Raw genomic sequence first — 16,822 nt, 5'->3', positions numbered from 1 at the left:
ACTTCCCACCGCACAAATTGTCGAGCAGCAGATGTCACTCCACTCGTTGGCCTTTTCCTGACCAAAACCAGTTCGAAGAAGTCACTTGTGCCAGTTGTTTGGCATCATTGGGTTAAGGGGTTTTGCGGGTTAGCCAGCTTTGGGGGATTGGTGGATGTGGATGCTGGCCGCCACTGGAGTGGGGCGCAATCTAAATGCAAATGGACGGCCAATGACTAAATGCGAGCCGCTGGCCCCCCAAAAAGCCACAAAGCCATAACCAGGAATCTCTCGCATAATACACAGAAACCAAAAGGGGGCACCAAAGTGGGGCTCCAAATGAGGAAGGGGCTCAGTCACTCAATGTAGTTTCGTTTGGGATTGCATGTGTGCGTACGTATGTATGTATGTACGTGGCACGTAAGTGTTTCAGTTCGACATTTGGCACAAAATTCATAAATGCTAATTTCAACACATTGCGCACACGCTACAAATATGAATATTTACCATAACTACGCAAACAGACGCACTCACGCACATACGTAATACACGCACATACAGTCATGCACTCGTGCTCGAAGGCAAATCGACTTCGATTGGTATGGCATGGTATCCTTGGGAAAGCATCCAGGAGACTCGCTTCCACATCCTCCGATCCACGCCTGCCATCGCCAAACAGCCTGCCACTTGCCTTTATCGACCAACACTTTGCTTCGGTTTCAACTTCACTCTGCTTCGGGTTTAATAAAATCCTTTTGCAAAATGAAGCAATTGTGCATTTCAGCCTGCTGCTGCCACGCACAGATACAAAATGAGCACTGAAAAAAATAAGTACTCCTACTAAGGAAATCACATGAAAATATATCAAGCAATCTGAATGGTAATTGAATCTTTAGACCAACAACTAGAAACTTAAGACAGAGCTTAGAGCTTAGAGCTTTTTATAGATCATTTTAAATAATTTTAAATGCGACTATAAACACCCCTCTTTTTTCTCCGTGTAACCATGTGAGTATCAATGCGAACGACAGTTTGGGTGAGGTAGTTTTGGGCCCGGCAAATATGCGTCAAAATCGCACAGACGCACAGTTTTTGAATGCCAAATGGAGACAGGATGGGAATGCATTACGTGCATAGGCATACAATAGTCTATATTTGTCTACTTGATGCCACAGATTGAGATTGCTCGGTGCCCTGTGTGCCGCATTCGGAATCGTAATTGGCCACTTGGCCGCCTCCTCGAATCCTCGTCGAACCGCAGAGAAGGCGCCACTTGCCACTCTTTCGGTGCCCCAGAGATTTCCATTGTGCTGCAAAGCCGGCGCCACACTTTGCCGTTAAATTGGAAAGTTCTTTCGATTGGCCAGCAGACGAGGCCACCACATTATTAGTTCTAACTTGGCCGGTTTGGGCCAGACTAATGAGTTTCTAATAGGCCTAAAAGTGGATCCTACAGCTTGTTTCGGATCTTCAACAGGCATTGGCATCTAATGAAAAAAGAGTGGGGCTGCGACCATATGCCGCAGTAATCAACACAGATATTTGAAATTTATATAGATTTACTTTTTAAACTCGGCTAATTTGTTGGTGGGTTAATTTAACTTGGCAAAAATTTATTCATTTTAAATTTAAGTTTGAAATTTTATGCCAATAAAATAGCTAATATCAAACAGTTTTCTGCACAATATAGACTTAACAAACCCAACTAAGCAACAGTTTTGTAAGCCCAACTCGGTATCCCTTGCCCAAATTAATTGTCTCCGGATTTTCCTTTAGATACTCGCCCTTTGCTGGTTGGTGTCACCCATGAAGTGAGGATGGAAAATTTGAATTGCAAAGCTCGACAGCTGGCGAATCGAACACGAACTACGAGAATGTGTGGTAACCCCAATCCAACTCCTCTACATCGTCGCCTTTTGCCGGCTGAGTTTGGCAGGCGAGTCATCATCAGCAGGATCGGAATGAGAAACTGAAGCTGCGTTGGGAGCAGGACGAGGAGCAGGACGACGGACAGGACCAGTTGACAGGGAGGGCAGACAGCAAAGGGGCGTAGTTCAAGACAATGAATGTGTAGCAGCTCCAGCTGCACGAAGATTGACTTTCGAGGCAAGGTGTTGCCGTCTCAAAAGCCAGAGTCTAAAAGCCCAAAAGCCGAATGCAAATGAGTGGGAGTCGCTTAATATGCAAATGTTGAGTACATTTTTAAAGGGACTTTCCACTTGCAACATTTTCATAGACGTCCGTAATTTGGCTAAACATGGAGAGTCATGAAAAAAATACACAAAAATGCATCGCATATTTTTGCATATGACTGGAATGTTTTTCATTATGCTGCCCAATAAAGCCAAAAAAAAAAGCGAACATCAAATGGATTCCAACAGTACGGATGAGTGTTCTAAGTGGGTGAAGAACCTACGCGAGCATGTATTAAAAATATCTTGTAGATACTTTGCAAGCGGCAAACTGCGAGCTCAGTAGCTCAAAGCCAAGAAGTTGAGTCTGAGCCACTAGAAATCGGCTGCAGCATACGGAAGGAATAAGATGTTTGGCTGCAGCCGCTGGTAAAAAATGTTTTTATTACATTTCGCGAGCGTATTTTACGCTACTCACGAAATACTTGAAAAGCGGGCAGCGACTCAAAATAAATAAATATCAAGGCGCGCACAAAAAATAAAGAGGGCAGTAGCTGGATGGATCCCACCCACCATATAGCGTATAAATAGAAACCCCACCGAACACGGGGAAAAAAATAAAATAGAAAAAAACATCAGTCATCAGTCAGCCGCACAAAGCCACGCGCATCAAAGCGTATTCACAAGTGGTCCTCCGAGCCGAGTCCTACTGATTTCCCAAAGGCTAAAGGATATTTAGCCAGAAGTCCCTCGACTTTCTTTCTGCCTTGCCATCCGCGAACCTGAAGGAGTTGTCTAGGAAACTTTCCTTGCCAGCTACTCAAGTCGCTGCTCAAGTTGTCGGTTGAAGCTGCGAGCCAGGGAATCATCAGGAAATTCTAAAAAAAAAAAAATTAAATAAAATGCGGATGGGAAATAAAACGCAACCAGATACTTGCCAATGCCCCGCGGTTCGGGTAGTAAATTTAATATATCAACTGGCGCTCAAATCATTCAAGTAGCTAAGGTTCGAATTGCATGAGATAACTAAATTGGTAGCTAGTATGCGTGCAATAAAATAATATTAATGCAAAATATAACAAATTCACTTATAGTTACTAAAACCATGTTTGCTGTTGGCTGCTTGAATATTTTTAGCCATGATTTTAATTAGCACAGCTTCCGCCACATTTTGGGCAATTATTGCCACACTTAAGACCCGCTTGAAATATTGGCAAGCCACTTGCTCTCGAAAAATTAAGAAGACCATCCGAGATCGGGTAGAGGGATTTGGCGACCAACAAAAGCCCCTGAAAAGCCCTCGAGGAGACCTGTCGCCATTTAATACGATTTTTCAGCAGGATCTCCTTGTCGCCGAGATTCCCTTTGTTGGGCGCTTTCCACTCGCGGGTTCCGGCTTCGGCGTTGGCTCTCCGATTTTCTTCTTTTTCTGCTGAATGCAGATTATGTTTTCATTAAATTATGGTAGCTATGGATACTTTTATACAATCCAAAGCTACTTCAAACGCGAGAGAGTGGTGCGTGCGAAGCAGTTGCGACCCGTCGCCGCAGACGCCGCCTTTGCAGCTCACTCCCTTCTTCTTTATTTTTTTTTTTTGAAAGGAGGAAGGACACCCCCAAGAAACACCAGGATATTCGCATAATAGAAGCAGTAGCTTGGGTGGGGTATGGGGATACCAAAAGAGGGGCTTGCGTGAGATGGTATGGTGCAGGACTCCAGAGTAGTCAAACTAAATCGTAGTTTATTTTTATTGCATATACTCGTATTCCAGGACTCCCATTTCTCAACACCCACACTCGTTACCATGCATTTGCATGCATCCTGATCGTCGCCAATGTCCTTAAAAGGGGTTTATAACTTTTTGATAAAACTAAACCCTATTAAAGGAAAATTTTTTCCATTATTTTAAAAAGCATAAAAGAGAAACACTTAGTTTTCTATTTAGTAATTTTAAAGATTTTTAAAGATATAACTGCTTTAAAGCCAAATTCCTATTTTCAACTAATGCTTTACTATATTTAGCTTTTCCTACCAAATATTTATTTCGAAGGATATTTAAGGACTCGACCATTCGAAGTTTCCCTCATTTTTTCGCGCTAAATTGACACGAGCAGAGTTTTCCTTCTGCTTTTCCGGCTGTTGTTGTTAGTGTGGCACGTACATTTATTACTTTTCCCCCTTCTCACACACACACAGAAGCAAGTGCGACTCGCAGTCTCCTACGGATGCATGCAAAGCGGTTTTCATTTTTTATTGCGAAAATGTAACGTGCCGCATGCGAATTGGTTGCTTTGAGTTCAGCTGGCCCCCATCCTTTGGCGCACTCCTGCTCCTGCGATGGGGAAAAGTCACTCCGGCTGCCTTTTCGGCACCGCCATCGCTTTTAATGTTAACTTTTTCCGTGCCCCACTTGCGAAGAAAATATGAAAAATATTCGTAATAGAGTTGTTTGAAATGTACAATAAGCATTCAAGTGGCTTCGCCGAATGCCGGGTATATTCCAAGGGGGTTTATCCCGAAAAGGGGGACTTGAGGATGGGGCTTATGGCGTATGGGAACTTTTGTTAATGTGGAGCCAGAACTTCGCCGAGCAAACTGGATAGGAAGTGGAACGTATATTACATTCAAATTCATTTCAAATCTAAAAAATTAGTATCCAAAATAGGTAATACATGAAATGTATAAATATCGTAAGTAAATCATGATATAAAAAAATAATTTGAATGAGCCCAGTTAAAAGTATATAAACAGAATAGAAAGATAGATCATTAAGCTCGATTCGTTTTGTTTTATATTTTAGGTAAAATGAAGAAAGTTAAGGCTTAGTATTCAAAGACACCCTTTACCATATTACGCATACGCACTGTTGCCCACTGTTTGATGCCCACGCAAAGCACCTAAAGGACTCCCATCCATCAGGCCGCCGGCTCCATCCCTCTCCCCACCCCCCATCCATCTTTCCGTGGTGCATTCGTGGCATCTCGCAGTTACATATGAAAAAGTTCCGTCTGTGACGGTGCAAACGAGTGCCTGAGATACGAGATGGGGAAAATTTTTAATAATTTCTGCATCTCCGGCGCTGTGAATGAAAATGGTTGCTTTGATGGCGGCAGCAGCAGCAGCAGCAGCGTAACTAACAATAAAACTTTTTAGTGTGAAGCGGCGAGGACAAAAATATGGACACATATGAAGTCATAAAGTCATATTAACACGTACGAATGCGCACAGGATATTAATGTTCAGTGCACAGCCAGTCAGACACACACTTGCCCCCCATCCATGGTGGGGGCATAGTTTTTATATTCACCAAGTTGGACGACTCCAATGCTAATATAATTTCACATATATGTATATATTGTGGTTAAATTTTCGCACCGGCCCTGCAGCCGGAAAAGGAAATGAGCTTCTGCCCTTTTTGGCCACTTTTCATTTACAATATCATTTCGCAAAGTCGACGCAAACTAATTTCATCCAATGCCCGTGGCAAAACCAAAGTGAATGCATTGCACCAAAAACTTTATGAATTACAGCACTTGCAGCAGCGTCAGAAAAAACAATAATACTCAGCAATGCCATCCGCTGACCGCAGCGGAAAAAACTGCATCCCAAATTGTTTTTCGTTATTTTTTTTTAAACAAATATTTCCCTGGCCCCAAAAAAAAAGAGTTCGGTGAGTTGCCGCGGGGGCACTCAAAGCGAAAATGGCCAATACAAACGCATTCGCGTCCGTCTGGCAGGGGCATTTCAATCAACGACATCTCCAAAATCGTTTTCGAAAACGGATTTTTGACAAGTGGTTGGAACACTTGGATGGATACCCACAGAATCGAGGGAGGTTAATAGATTCTAGATGGTAAGTTAAATCTTTAAGGCTAAATAAGAAGTGAACTATGCCACTTTAATAAAAGGCAGACAAACATATCGAAAATATATTTCTAATTGTATTTAAGTTAAGAACGAAGAATGAAGAACTAAATAAATGATGATCTTTAATGTTTAGCACTTAATTCATTTTGTAAATGAAAGCTGCATGCCAATTCTTCGAAACTATTTTATCATAAATCAAACATTTAAAATCTAAAATCAACTTTTCATAAAAGATTTAAAACTTCACGATAGACCCTCGGCAGGCGAACACTCACACGCATTTTCAGCAACCACAAATGGCAACCAGCTTTTCTGGGTGGACCTGCATGTGCTGGGCGGGATTGGTGGGGTAATCGGGTGGTGGGGCAATGGAGGTAGGAGACCGCGAGGCCACTTGTTTGGCGCACAAGTGGCAAGTGGCGGTGCCAGTGGCTGTGCGACTGCAGCATGGCCATCGAGCGCCATCCAATCGCCATGGCCATCCAATAAATTGCTGCCCCCGGAGTGTGTCCGATGGCAACCAACTCAAGTTGAAATTGGTCAAAAGTTTAACATATTTGCGTGTGTGTGTCCAAGTGGCGCAAGGCTATGGTGGGGGTAGAGGGTAGAGCAGTTGGTCGTTCCGGTCGTTTTTGGCGCATTTTCGGGGAATAAACGACCCCGCAGCATATACGCTTTTGTTTTTGTCGAGTGGCCTGCCCCAGCAATTTTGGAATTTAAGTACGCGAACGGGCAGCTCAACCGTTTAATCGTTTAAAAGTAAACAAAAACTTGGCGCTTGCTTAAATAAAGTTAAAAACTTCATTTGGGTTGCAAATTATAAAAGTAATCAACTTCACTATACATAATTCAACAATAACTCTTATAAAAACTAAATAATAATAATAGTAATAAATAATAAGACTAACAATAAATAGTAATGAGTATTTCAACAATTAATAAAGCTCTTCCATTAGATGCATAAAATATATTTACTGCTAGTTAACATTACACATTCAAAGTAATTCATATTTCGATTTCATTTCAATATTTGACTAAACTTTAACTATCAGATTTAGTTTAACTACGAACTAAGCTTGTGCTTCAGAGTAGAGGTACAGAATTGTTGCACGAGTATGTATTAGATAATCTCATAAGGAACGTATTACGACTAAGGCCTCGAGGCGAAAGGCAGCGCCTAAGATCTACCGCAGCATTGCAGGGTAAGTAATGGTTATATCGTTACTTCGATATACGACAGCGCACTGGATAACAATCTAATCGGGTTAATACAAAGGCGTCGCACAACCGTAGGAAAGCTTTGACTAGCACTTTGAGATTCGAGTAAATGACTAAATAGATTTCAACATGGGTGGGCGGCCATTAGGAAGCCTAGCTTTGGTTAGCATCTCAGTAGTTTACTGTAACACACAAACGGCGGAGGCGCCGCTATATTGGTTATTCAAGCGTCTTCGCATTCCCTCCAGATAAATGTCGCGACTGAAGAGGCCAGCAGCCAAGGGAATTCTGAAAAAAGGAAAGTTCATTAGCATTTTATTTTATTTCTAATAATTCCAATTACTCACGCATCGGTTCCTGCACGGATGAGTGTTCGGAAAAGCGCCCACACCGGCTTGTGGTCCGAGGTGGTTATCGATGGCACCGAATCGTAGAGCAGACATTGAACATGGGGCTGCGTGGGTGTGGATACACCAGGCACTAGGGTCTGCCGACGGATGACTAGTCCCTGCATTTGGCGGTACTTGTAGAGAATGCGATCCGTATAGGCCGGCGCTCGCTGCTTCGACGAGGTATCGAAGTTCTGGCTGCCCGGATCGTACTTGTACGTGGGTGGAAATGTGATGTTCGCCTCCATAAATCCTCGGAAGGCGGCGCCATCAGCCAGAACGGAAGTCAACTGATCCGTGTGCATGTAACCGTGCGGTAAGTGCGACGGCAGCGGGAACTTGGTATTCTGAATCCACTCCAGCAGCTTTTCACGCGGCTCACCCAGTCGAAAGTTAAGATCGCCGCACCAGAAGACATTGTCAAAGTTCTGCGTGACATCTTTGTTTTTATGCCTCTGATTGGGCAAATTGCGAGGCAAGTCCAGAGCATTGATAATTCGCTTAACGTCCGACACACGCTCTTTCACCTTCTGCTGGTGCGCCGTTAAATGCGAGGTGACAAACAGCATGGAAGTGCCAAACAGGCAGAAGGATATGGCCACGGCACCCTTTGTCCGAAAAGCGGAGCCCGTGCGGACCGACATAGAAGCATCCTCGGGTACGGAGCAGTACCAGATCAAGTCCCGTCGCATATACACAGCCAGGTGGAGGGTACCCAGAGTTGTAGCATGGAAGAGCACGTGAGAGGGACCTAGGGTCTCCTGAATGGTGACCTCCCACTCGAAGCGGTCTGGGGTGGACTCCTGTGTGCCCATTACCACAATGTCGGGCACGTGCTCCACATTGGCTGGCAGCACAAAATCATTAAGTTGCCTGCAACAAAAGAAATAATTGAAGTATGAAGTCAGAAGTTTTTAGACCTAATGTCTTAAATTTACATACTTGGGTGGACTGTGGCCATTCATATTCCAAGTACCAACAAAGACGGTGATCTCCTTTTGCGGCAGCACGCGGCTTAGTTCACTGGGACCCAAAAGCGAAGTCGATCCCAGTCTGCCATCCAGGAAACTTCGCTCCCTAGCCTTATCCGCCGGGATCAGATTCAATGCATGTGCCGCCATTAAAGTCTGGCGCGCCAGATTTGATCCCGAACCCTGTCTTTGGAGTGTCATGTTCTCGTGCGACATAAACCTCACGCCTGGCTGCTCCTCTATGTGTTCTATTCCATCTGGCTGAGTAGCAATATTGGGCGAGGACATGTGCTGTGGTGTGGTGGCTCTTTTAATGTCACCAGGTTCTGTGGCTGCCTGAAGAGGAGGTAACTCTTGTCCAGGTGGATAGAGCTTTAAACGCAGTCGGGATCGGCAGGCTGATACTGCCATGGGTCGAATGGGCGAGCGATTTTGGAGGCTTTCGCTACGTGCCACAGAAGCGCTGGCCGCCGCAGGGCTACACTGGGCAAAAAAGGTTTTGCTGGCCACCGGTGATTCTGGAGCACTGGCACACTCACTGGACGGACGCGGTCGGTGTGAGGATCCTTCGCTAGAGTGCAGCGAGCCCGAGTTGTTGTCCACCAAGCTCCAGCTTAGCGAGAGGTTATCGCGGCGCAGAACATTGTTGCTATCCGGTATGGAGTTATAACGCACGGTCACCGGCGGCGTCATCGGTTTCTTTTCCGCCTTGCAGCACAGACTGAACTGGTGACTAAATCTATTGTGATTGGGTGAGCGGTGCTTGGGCGACTTGCGCCGCATCACTACGTCGGCTCCTCCATCGCTTTGGGAGCCCGCATCCGTGCTGTGCCGGTGCGAGTGATTCTTTCCTTTCGAGAAACTTGGCTTTGCACGCCTGTGGAAGCTGATCAGCCCGCTGTGCGACTTCTCCAGCGGCAGGGTTTGGCTCTTGAGGGTGCTGCCATTATTATTGACATGGTTTGCAGACGTCTCCGCATTGCACTTGGCGAAACTGACATCGTATTGGCCACAGGCGGACACGGGTCTCTGTTGTAGTCTTGGCGATTCGGGTGTCACGGGATGTGGCTCCACTTTACTGGGTCGCTTGCTCAGCAAACCGAACAGGGAGCTCGCGGACTTGTGACCGGATCTGGGGCTGCTGGTGGAACTGGTTATCCGTTCCTCACTTCCCGCGCTGCTGTGCTGCATGTTGGCTTTAGTCCGACCGAAATGATTCTATCATCTAAGGTGAAGGTGCTAAGTGGTTATCATGCCCGCCTTTTGTCAAGTTAATTTGCTCTATCTCGGATCTCTCGAACCGAGCTCATTGTGCGATGGCCTCTGGCTGCCGGCCATATAAATAGTAAAGCCAGACGTCATCGAGCGAGCACAATGCAAATGCGACTTTGGTCCGGCGTTCTGGCTGGTCGCAATGCAAATTATTTTGGGCCCGGCGATGACGTACACGAAATCAGGCTAATTGGGCTGACTGGCGGCGATTGCGTGTGCGGTTCTGTAAGATTTTAATGAAGGCAAACATTTAGGCGGGTTGGTAATACCAAGGGTATAATACACTTACTCACCTGCAGGCAAATAAAAAAAAAACACATATGTGGGCAGATCCTTTGGGGCGAAAGAGCTGAAAGGATTCAGAAAATCAATATGCTGGGTAATAACTGTGGCGACACCGCCGCGATATATAAAATGGGGAGGATTGTGGGCGATTTGGGGGGTGGTTGGTCGCGGAAGGGTGGTCTTTGGCGACGACGTAACAACATTGGCATGCTGCGGCGCCCACACATCCAAGCACTGAGCACTCAGCATCTGAACGTCTGAACACGAGCACAATATCCGTCGTCTGCTGATTCGATTCTCTGGGATCGAGAGATTTATAATTAGCAGACCATTGTTCCCGCCAGCGCAGCCTTGTTGTTCTTGTGTTGTTGGCCGACGTCTAGCATAAAAGCAGCAACACAACACACATAGCACACATGCGACATTCAAGTTCAGGTTCAGGTGCGCATTGATTCCGCTCTTGGTGTGCTTTTCATGTTCCGCACTGGTACGCACTACCGTTCCACGCTGCTGTCACCTATGCGATTTATGTAATTTTTGTATGATTTACCGCGTTCCAATGTTGTTTACACTCAAAAACTCCGAGCAAGTGCGGACCGTGCCGTGGGAACTGCGATTTAGGGGTGGCAAAAGTGGGCAGCCAACTGCCGATAAGTGGGAGCAATTTTCGATAGGTGCGGGGGTGTTTCAGTTGCTGGCTCGTGACTCGATAGGTATATAAAAAAATACAAATATTATATAAATACATATTTTATAAACATTAAAGAATGTAGTATAGACTAAGATTATCATTAAATTCTAAATATAAATATATATAACAGGGCAAACACTCTACATATATACTCAATATAAAATTGTCAACTAAGTACTCTTCAATAAATGAATTTAAAGAAATGAATTATATTTGTATTATTTTTTAATATTATTATCTAAAATCCGTTAATTATAATTAAATATATATTTAAGTAACTAACGGCTCTACTGCGGTGCACAGCCACACTGGAAGTGCAATCGAAATCGACTTGCTATCGGTGCTCGTAAGGCGCATCACTAGTATTTCGTTTCGGTCGGTACGCGGTTCAGCGTTTTTGTTCAACGGATTAACGCAAGTTTAGCACGATGGCGGCCCAGACGATACTGTTTGATTTCACGCTGGACAAGGACAAGACGGCGGATGAGGAGGCGCGCCTCCAGGTGGCCAAGATCCTGCGCAACGAGCTGGAGCAGCTGTTCCCCCAGCTGGAGCTGGCCTACTCGATGGAGTCGCCGGAAAACGGCTACTTTGCGGTGCTGCACGAGAACAAGGACACGGTGATTACCTGCCGCATCTTCCAGCACGGTCTGCTGACACTCAACGTGGAGTACTTCCTGCCCGACGGCAAGGAGCCGAGCATATCCTTCGACGTACGTAGTCAGTGCCATCTAGATTCCTTAAAAACTCAAAAAAAAAAAAAAACAAGCAAGCAAACACCCGACAGCAGCACCACCACCACTCACATCTTACTTACCCACCCAGTTTCCGTGTCGCGGCTGATTAGTTGGGGAAAGGGTCTTCCACCCACCGGGTAAAATTGATTTTCCGCGCACTTGGACCCGAGTGTTGTTGGTTCATCATACATAAATGTGGGTGTGTGCATGGCAAGTGGGCAACCGGGTTGGGTGGGTTGATTGGTTGTGTGTGTGAGTGTGTTCCTGACCACTCGGCGAGCTCAAATGTCCGGCACTTGGTCAGGGTCAGTTCGTCCGTCCTTGGCCTCAAGCTTGGCTGCCCCCATCCCAACACTTTCCCCAGTTTCTATTATCTAACACCTCTATAGCACACATCACATACATAGCGATTTCAGCTGGGCTCTGCTAGGTTAACTCGTCGTTCCGGTCCCGTTTCTATGCTTTTCGCATTTGGGCGGAGCACGTGGGTTGGGTTCGACTCGCGATCTATTGATTGGCGCCCCTTTGGGGCATGGTTCTCATACTATAACTATGAAAAACACCCAGAAACCAGATTTCAGGTTACACCCTTAGGCACGCATTATTTCATTTGATACTTACGCTTACTCAAACTTTCTTATAACATTTTAATCTACTTATGCATGCATATATAAACAAACCTAAGTCAACACAATGACTGTTGATACCACAAATCTTTGGGTTTTCAAAAAGACAACCAGTATTTGTTTGTAAAAAACAACAGAGAATATAAAAATTGATAGAATTATTTCAATTTCTTCCATCATTTGTTTAAGTACATTTAAAATGCGAGAGAAAAATGCCCTTTACATATGCCTACAGCTAAGGTTAGCTAAATAGCATCAATAAAATTTTAATGACTCGAAAAATTTTTCCTGTTCTATAACGATAACAAAAGCTTAAGACACTTTTTCGAGTTTTTAATATTTCAAATAAAATGTTTATAAAATGATTAAAGAAAACTAACCATTTTTTTTTACAATGATTAAGTTTGTTAACAAACCAAAAAAAACAAATAAGACGGTTACTTTAACCAAGTAATCGAACAATGAAATAATTTTAAACCAACTTTTCTATAATTGTAACTAATATAATCAGACCCATTATTATTTCCTCGTATCATTTGAAATGCTATATGTTGCTGATCGCAACTGTTTTATTCGCAAGTGTGGAACTTTTCTTATCTAGCCGGCATTGTTTTTCTGCTTACGACTGTTTGCTGTTGGCCTGTGGATTTCGCAAGCCGCATGTGGCTAAGCCTTCTATTGTGATTTCTGCGATTTTGCAATAACATATGCCTGCTGCACATGCAACTAAACAAATGTGTCGCCAGAATGCACAGACTTGCATGGCTACTAGCTATATCTAGGTATAGGTATATATTCCCTTTTTCGTTTCGTTCTGTTCACTTTCCTTTTTCATAAGTATCAAGTATTTGGCCTAAAAATAGTATTTTTCTTGGGCCGGGCTGCCTGTGTGTGTCGCCGTTTGGTGTGAGTGGTGGGTCGTTCGAAGAGTTTTCCGCGCCTGGCGGATGAAGGTCACCTTCCATTATTATAATTTATTCATACTGAGTGCCCCAGCCCCCCCTCGAGCCAACATGCACATACTATATGTACATCCGACGCCCTTGCAGCAAGGACCTAAATAATGGAATTACCATTGCAGACCATGCGCACCATGGAACTGATTTTGCGGCAGAAATTTGATTCCGATCGGTCCAAGTACTTGCCGCCGATTAAGCGCGGTGGATATATCGACATATACATGACTAGCTCAGGTTGGTCGAACTAAATGCAATCTACATATGTACAATCAACCAAATCCAGTTTAGTTCCTGCTAGTTTCATTTGCAATGAATATATATAACTCTATCTACTCGAACTCACTTCACATACAACAACCTGCAATTTATGCCGAAATTCTCTTTCAAAATTCCACTGCAGAATCTAGAACACCTGTGCAGTTTTTCCACTAGTATTTCCGATTGCAGCCACCGCAAAGAAAATAAATAAAATTAGAAAACAATCCCCTCATGACTATCACATAAATTGGACACCGTATCGCAGCTGATGTAAATTCACCGAGTTGTCATTTCCAGCCCAGAATTTGAACCGCCTCCCAAGCTCTGCACATCTCCAAAACCACCGATCATGTTAGCCTAGCGTGTTACCTCCTAGGGGATTACTTTTCCAGGCCACTCCTGCATGCTAGTTTGTCTAATCTTTGGAAGGAGCCTTCTACATTTGCAGCAGTGGTGCCAAGTTGCTCATGTTTTTGTACTGGGTTTAATCTCTTTAAACCTTTATATGTTTTATTTATTTTTGAATAATATATCCACGCTGATTTTATAGCAGCTACTTGGCATCACTGCAATTTAGCATACCCACTGTTCTGAGATTATTATTTAATTTAAATTACGTTTTATTTTCATATCTATACCATCGACACTCGACCGATCCATCGATCATCATGAACAACCGCTGCCACCATCTCCTGGACCAAATTACACACCAAAATTGCCACGAACTTGTGAATAAATGTGTAAACTATTGAATTATACTTACGCCCCAACGCACATGTGTCACCTGCCCCGCCTCGAAATCGAAATCCACGTCGTACGCTCGCTCAAAAATTGGTTCCTCAACAAATGACAATCGACTACAACAACACGAAACTATCAATAACACAATATATAACTATGTAAAATCGAACGGACATCCGCAGAGCGGTAAGAGCCTGGAGAATGTCCTGGCAATCAAACTGAAGGCCATCAAGGCCCAGAAGCTGCCGACGCTGAAGCGCGGCGATGTCTCCAGGTACTTCCCATCGTCAGGTAAGGCAAACCCAATCCGTTTGGTTAACCATATTGCAAATAGAGCAACTACTACTCGTACTACCGCTACTGTATGTCATCCGAAATGTGTGTGATCGTATGACCGTATGACCATTGAGCGTATGCAGCACCATCGAGCTGATTGTATCAGAGTTCTTCTAGTGGCACCCAGCATGATAGATCATTTCAGTCATTTACTTCTGATTTTATCCGCCTTCTCTCTATATCTATATCTCGTTTACTTTCCGTAAGAGTGCATTTCGTTGGTCTTAAACTTGTTTCTCTGCATGCGACGCCTAACAATTGAGCCGAAATCAGTACTAGTAATAATCAATATCGCACTTAATACGGTCACATATAAGGCATCACTAATCCATGGCACATCTTCCGCAGATGAGCGCATCATCGAGTACGACATCGACAAGGTGGTCTTCGAGGCGCGCTCGCCCTTCCAGAAGATTCAAATCATGCACTCCAAGACGCTGGGCAACATGCTGCTCCTGGACGAGCTGCAGAGTAAGTATACAACACCTAGCGTAGGCAATAAGTGGCACATTCACACATGGATGCGCCAACGGTGTCAGGGTCATCAATCGATTAGTGCAAGTGCCGCAGTAAAGGTCACGTGCAATTGCCTTTAAAAAAAAAGTCATCATAAATAAATATTAAATATACATAAACATAATGTACAAAAGTAAATATTCCATATCACGGGCATTTTCTGGATGCTAATGTTGTGCTACACGACAATTATTCCATATCACGAACACCTAGATATAAAATATAAATAGATAGAAATATTCTAATAGCTTAAAAGAAGATTAAGAAAGCTGAATTTAAAAGCCTTGAATGGATAAAAAACGTTTTAAAAAGAAGTTAATAAAAGGAATTTAGGGTAATAGCAACTTTGGGTCTTTTGCTTCTTTTTTAAATATAAAAGATTAATATTTCAACTTTCCCACTCCAGACATTGCTGAATCCGATCTGATCTACACGGAGACCCTAATGTGTCGCGGCGTGGAGAACTATGAGGGCAAGGAGATCTGCATCCTGGGCGGCGGCGATGGCGCCTTGTTGTACGAGCTACTCAAGGAGAATCCGAAGCACGTGGTGATGCTGGAGATTGATGAGCTTGTGATGCAGACCTGCAACAAATACCTCAACGTGATCTGTGGCGATGTGTTGGAGAAACGCAAGAGCGACCAGTACGAGATCATTGTGGGCGACTGTGTGGAGTACTTGAAGAAGTTCATCGCCGAGGGCCGCAAGTTCGACTATGTGTTCGGGGATCTTACGGATATACCCATAACCGATGCGCCGGAGGGCGAGACCTGGGACTTTATTCGTACCATCTTCGAGCACTCCTTCAAGGTGCTGAAGCCCGACGGAAAGTATTTGACTCATGGCAATGGGTCCACCTGCAAGGTGCAGCTGCGTCTGTTCGAGGAGCAGTTGAACTTGCTGCGTCCCAAGGTGAAGTTCACCACCACCAAGGCGTTTGTGCCGTCGTTCATGGAAGAGTGGCTCTTCTACCAAGTGACCTTCGCCTGACAAGCTCAGGTGGACTCCTCAGCAGCAGCAGTAGCTACTTCTAGCGCACCACCAACCGCCAGTCACACACCAGCATCACACAGCATAAGTCAGGAACCGGGAGCCGTCGGAGAGATGCTCCAGCTGCACTCCTACACAGTCACTATCCATGGAGCAGCAGTCGGAGTTCAGGAGGAGGAAAATATGAATAACGGAGCCGTGGGGCAATCGAAACCGCGACCAAGGCGTCGTAAGAAGAAGCGTGTCCACTACCACCACACGCTGGTTTCTTAGTCCAGGAAACACGGAGTCCGATGCACAAGCTGATCGCCATCATCGAAACCATCGCAACAAAACCCAAGACCGAAGAAAACACGCACTTCCAATGGCTGTTACTTACAATTGAAAACCAAACCAAATACTGAACCCAATTCGTTTACGCTTAAGTTAGGCTTTAGTTCCGTTTCTCGTCCACTGATTTCGATGCTAAAAACTAAGTCAAAAGTACAACCTTCAAGCAAGGACAGGCTAAAATAACTTATGTATTCGTGTTTATTTGAATTACGCCTAAGCATAGAATGTTGGCCAACTATTTGTAATATTTCGTATAACGTGTACATCTATATATTGTAGACCATATGTTTAGTTATCCATTAACAAGCAAAGTGGAGCGGGGAAGGCCCAAGGATCGAGGATGTGTGCATGTTGGTGTGAGCAAGCGTAGCAGGAACACCAACTTTTATTGCTGTAATAACGATTAATACCAAACATTTTAAACGGGAGAACTAAGAAAGTTAAATAAATAGTCGTACGCAGAAATAATTAGTGTGGTTTTCATTATTTGACCGGATATTTTAATGGTAAAAGCTGATGGA

General features: G+C 44.3%; 2 protein-coding genes across 4 annotated transcripts; one reads left to right on the top strand and one right to left on the bottom strand.

The window, feature by feature from the left end:
- Positions 1 to 6,931: 6,931 nt before the first annotated feature.
- LOC27209466 (inositol polyphosphate 5-phosphatase E) lies at positions 6,932 to 10,821 on the bottom strand. Of its 2 annotated transcripts, none has more exons than XM_039294373.2 (5): positions 10,665 to 10,821; positions 10,119 to 10,178; positions 8,529 to 10,052; positions 7,545 to 8,459; positions 6,932 to 7,485 (listed from the first exon to the last, which is right to left on the bottom strand). In XM_039294373.2, the coding sequence occupies exons 3-5, from the start codon at positions 9,746 to 9,748 to the stop codon at positions 7,377 to 7,379; spliced, it is 2,244 nt and encodes a 747-aa protein (XP_039150307.1). In that variant the 5' UTR covers positions 9,749 to 10,052; positions 10,119 to 10,178; positions 10,665 to 10,821; the 3' UTR covers positions 6,932 to 7,376. The 2 variants fall into 2 exon arrangements, with proteins under 2 accessions (XP_039150307.1, XP_016031585.1); XM_016184892.3 differs by having other exon boundaries at positions 10,123 to 10,178.
- A 329-nt stretch (positions 10,822 to 11,150) lies between these two features.
- LOC6737801 (spermine synthase) lies at positions 11,151 to 16,769 on the top strand. 2 transcript variants are annotated; one of them, XM_016169691.3, is made up of 4 exons: positions 11,151 to 11,518; positions 13,250 to 13,361; positions 14,811 to 14,933; positions 15,385 to 16,769. In XM_016169691.3, the coding sequence occupies exons 1-4, from the start codon at positions 11,234 to 11,236 to the stop codon at positions 15,966 to 15,968; spliced, it is 1,104 nt and encodes a 367-aa protein (XP_016031584.1). In that variant the 5' UTR covers positions 11,151 to 11,233; the 3' UTR covers positions 15,969 to 16,769. The 2 variants fall into 2 exon arrangements, with proteins under 2 accessions (XP_016031584.1, XP_016031583.1); XM_016169690.3 differs by lacking the exon at positions 13,250 to 13,361 and adding an exon at positions 14,309 to 14,417 and having other exon boundaries at positions 11,154 to 11,518.
- Positions 16,770 to 16,822: the final 53 nt, after the last annotated feature.

Source organism: Drosophila simulans, chromosome 3L, assembly GCF_016746395.2.
Source record: "Drosophila simulans strain w501 chromosome 3L, Prin_Dsim_3.1, whole genome shotgun sequence".
NCBI classification, from domain to species: domain Eukaryota; kingdom Metazoa; phylum Arthropoda; class Insecta; order Diptera; family Drosophilidae; genus Drosophila; species Drosophila simulans.
This window is presented reverse-complemented; position numbering and strand designations above follow the sequence as displayed.

Excerpts from the sequence above, each read along its gene's own strand:
- LOC27209466 (XM_039294373.2), bottom strand. The coding sequence starts at position 9,748 with ATGCAGCACAGCAGCGCGGGAAGTGAGGAACGGATAACCAGTTCCACC. Across the intron at positions 8,460-8,528 it reads AATGGCCACAGTCCACCCAA|GCAACTTAATGATTTTGTGC; the intron begins GTATGTAAATTT and ends CTTTTGTTGCAG. Across the intron at positions 7,486-7,544 it reads ATCCGTGCAGGAACCGATGC|AATTCCCTTGGCTGCTGGCC; the intron begins GTGAGTAATTGG and ends TCCTTTTTTCAG.
- LOC6737801 (XM_016169691.3), top strand. The coding sequence starts at position 11,234 with ATGGCGGCCCAGACGATACTGTTTGATTTCACGCTGGACAAGGACAAG. Across the intron at positions 13,362-14,810 it reads CATATACATGACTAGCTCAG|ATGAGCGCATCATCGAGTAC; the intron begins GTTGGTCGAACT and ends CATCTTCCGCAG. Across the intron at positions 14,934-15,384 it reads GCTCCTGGACGAGCTGCAGA|ACATTGCTGAATCCGATCTG; the intron begins GTAAGTATACAA and ends TTCCCACTCCAG.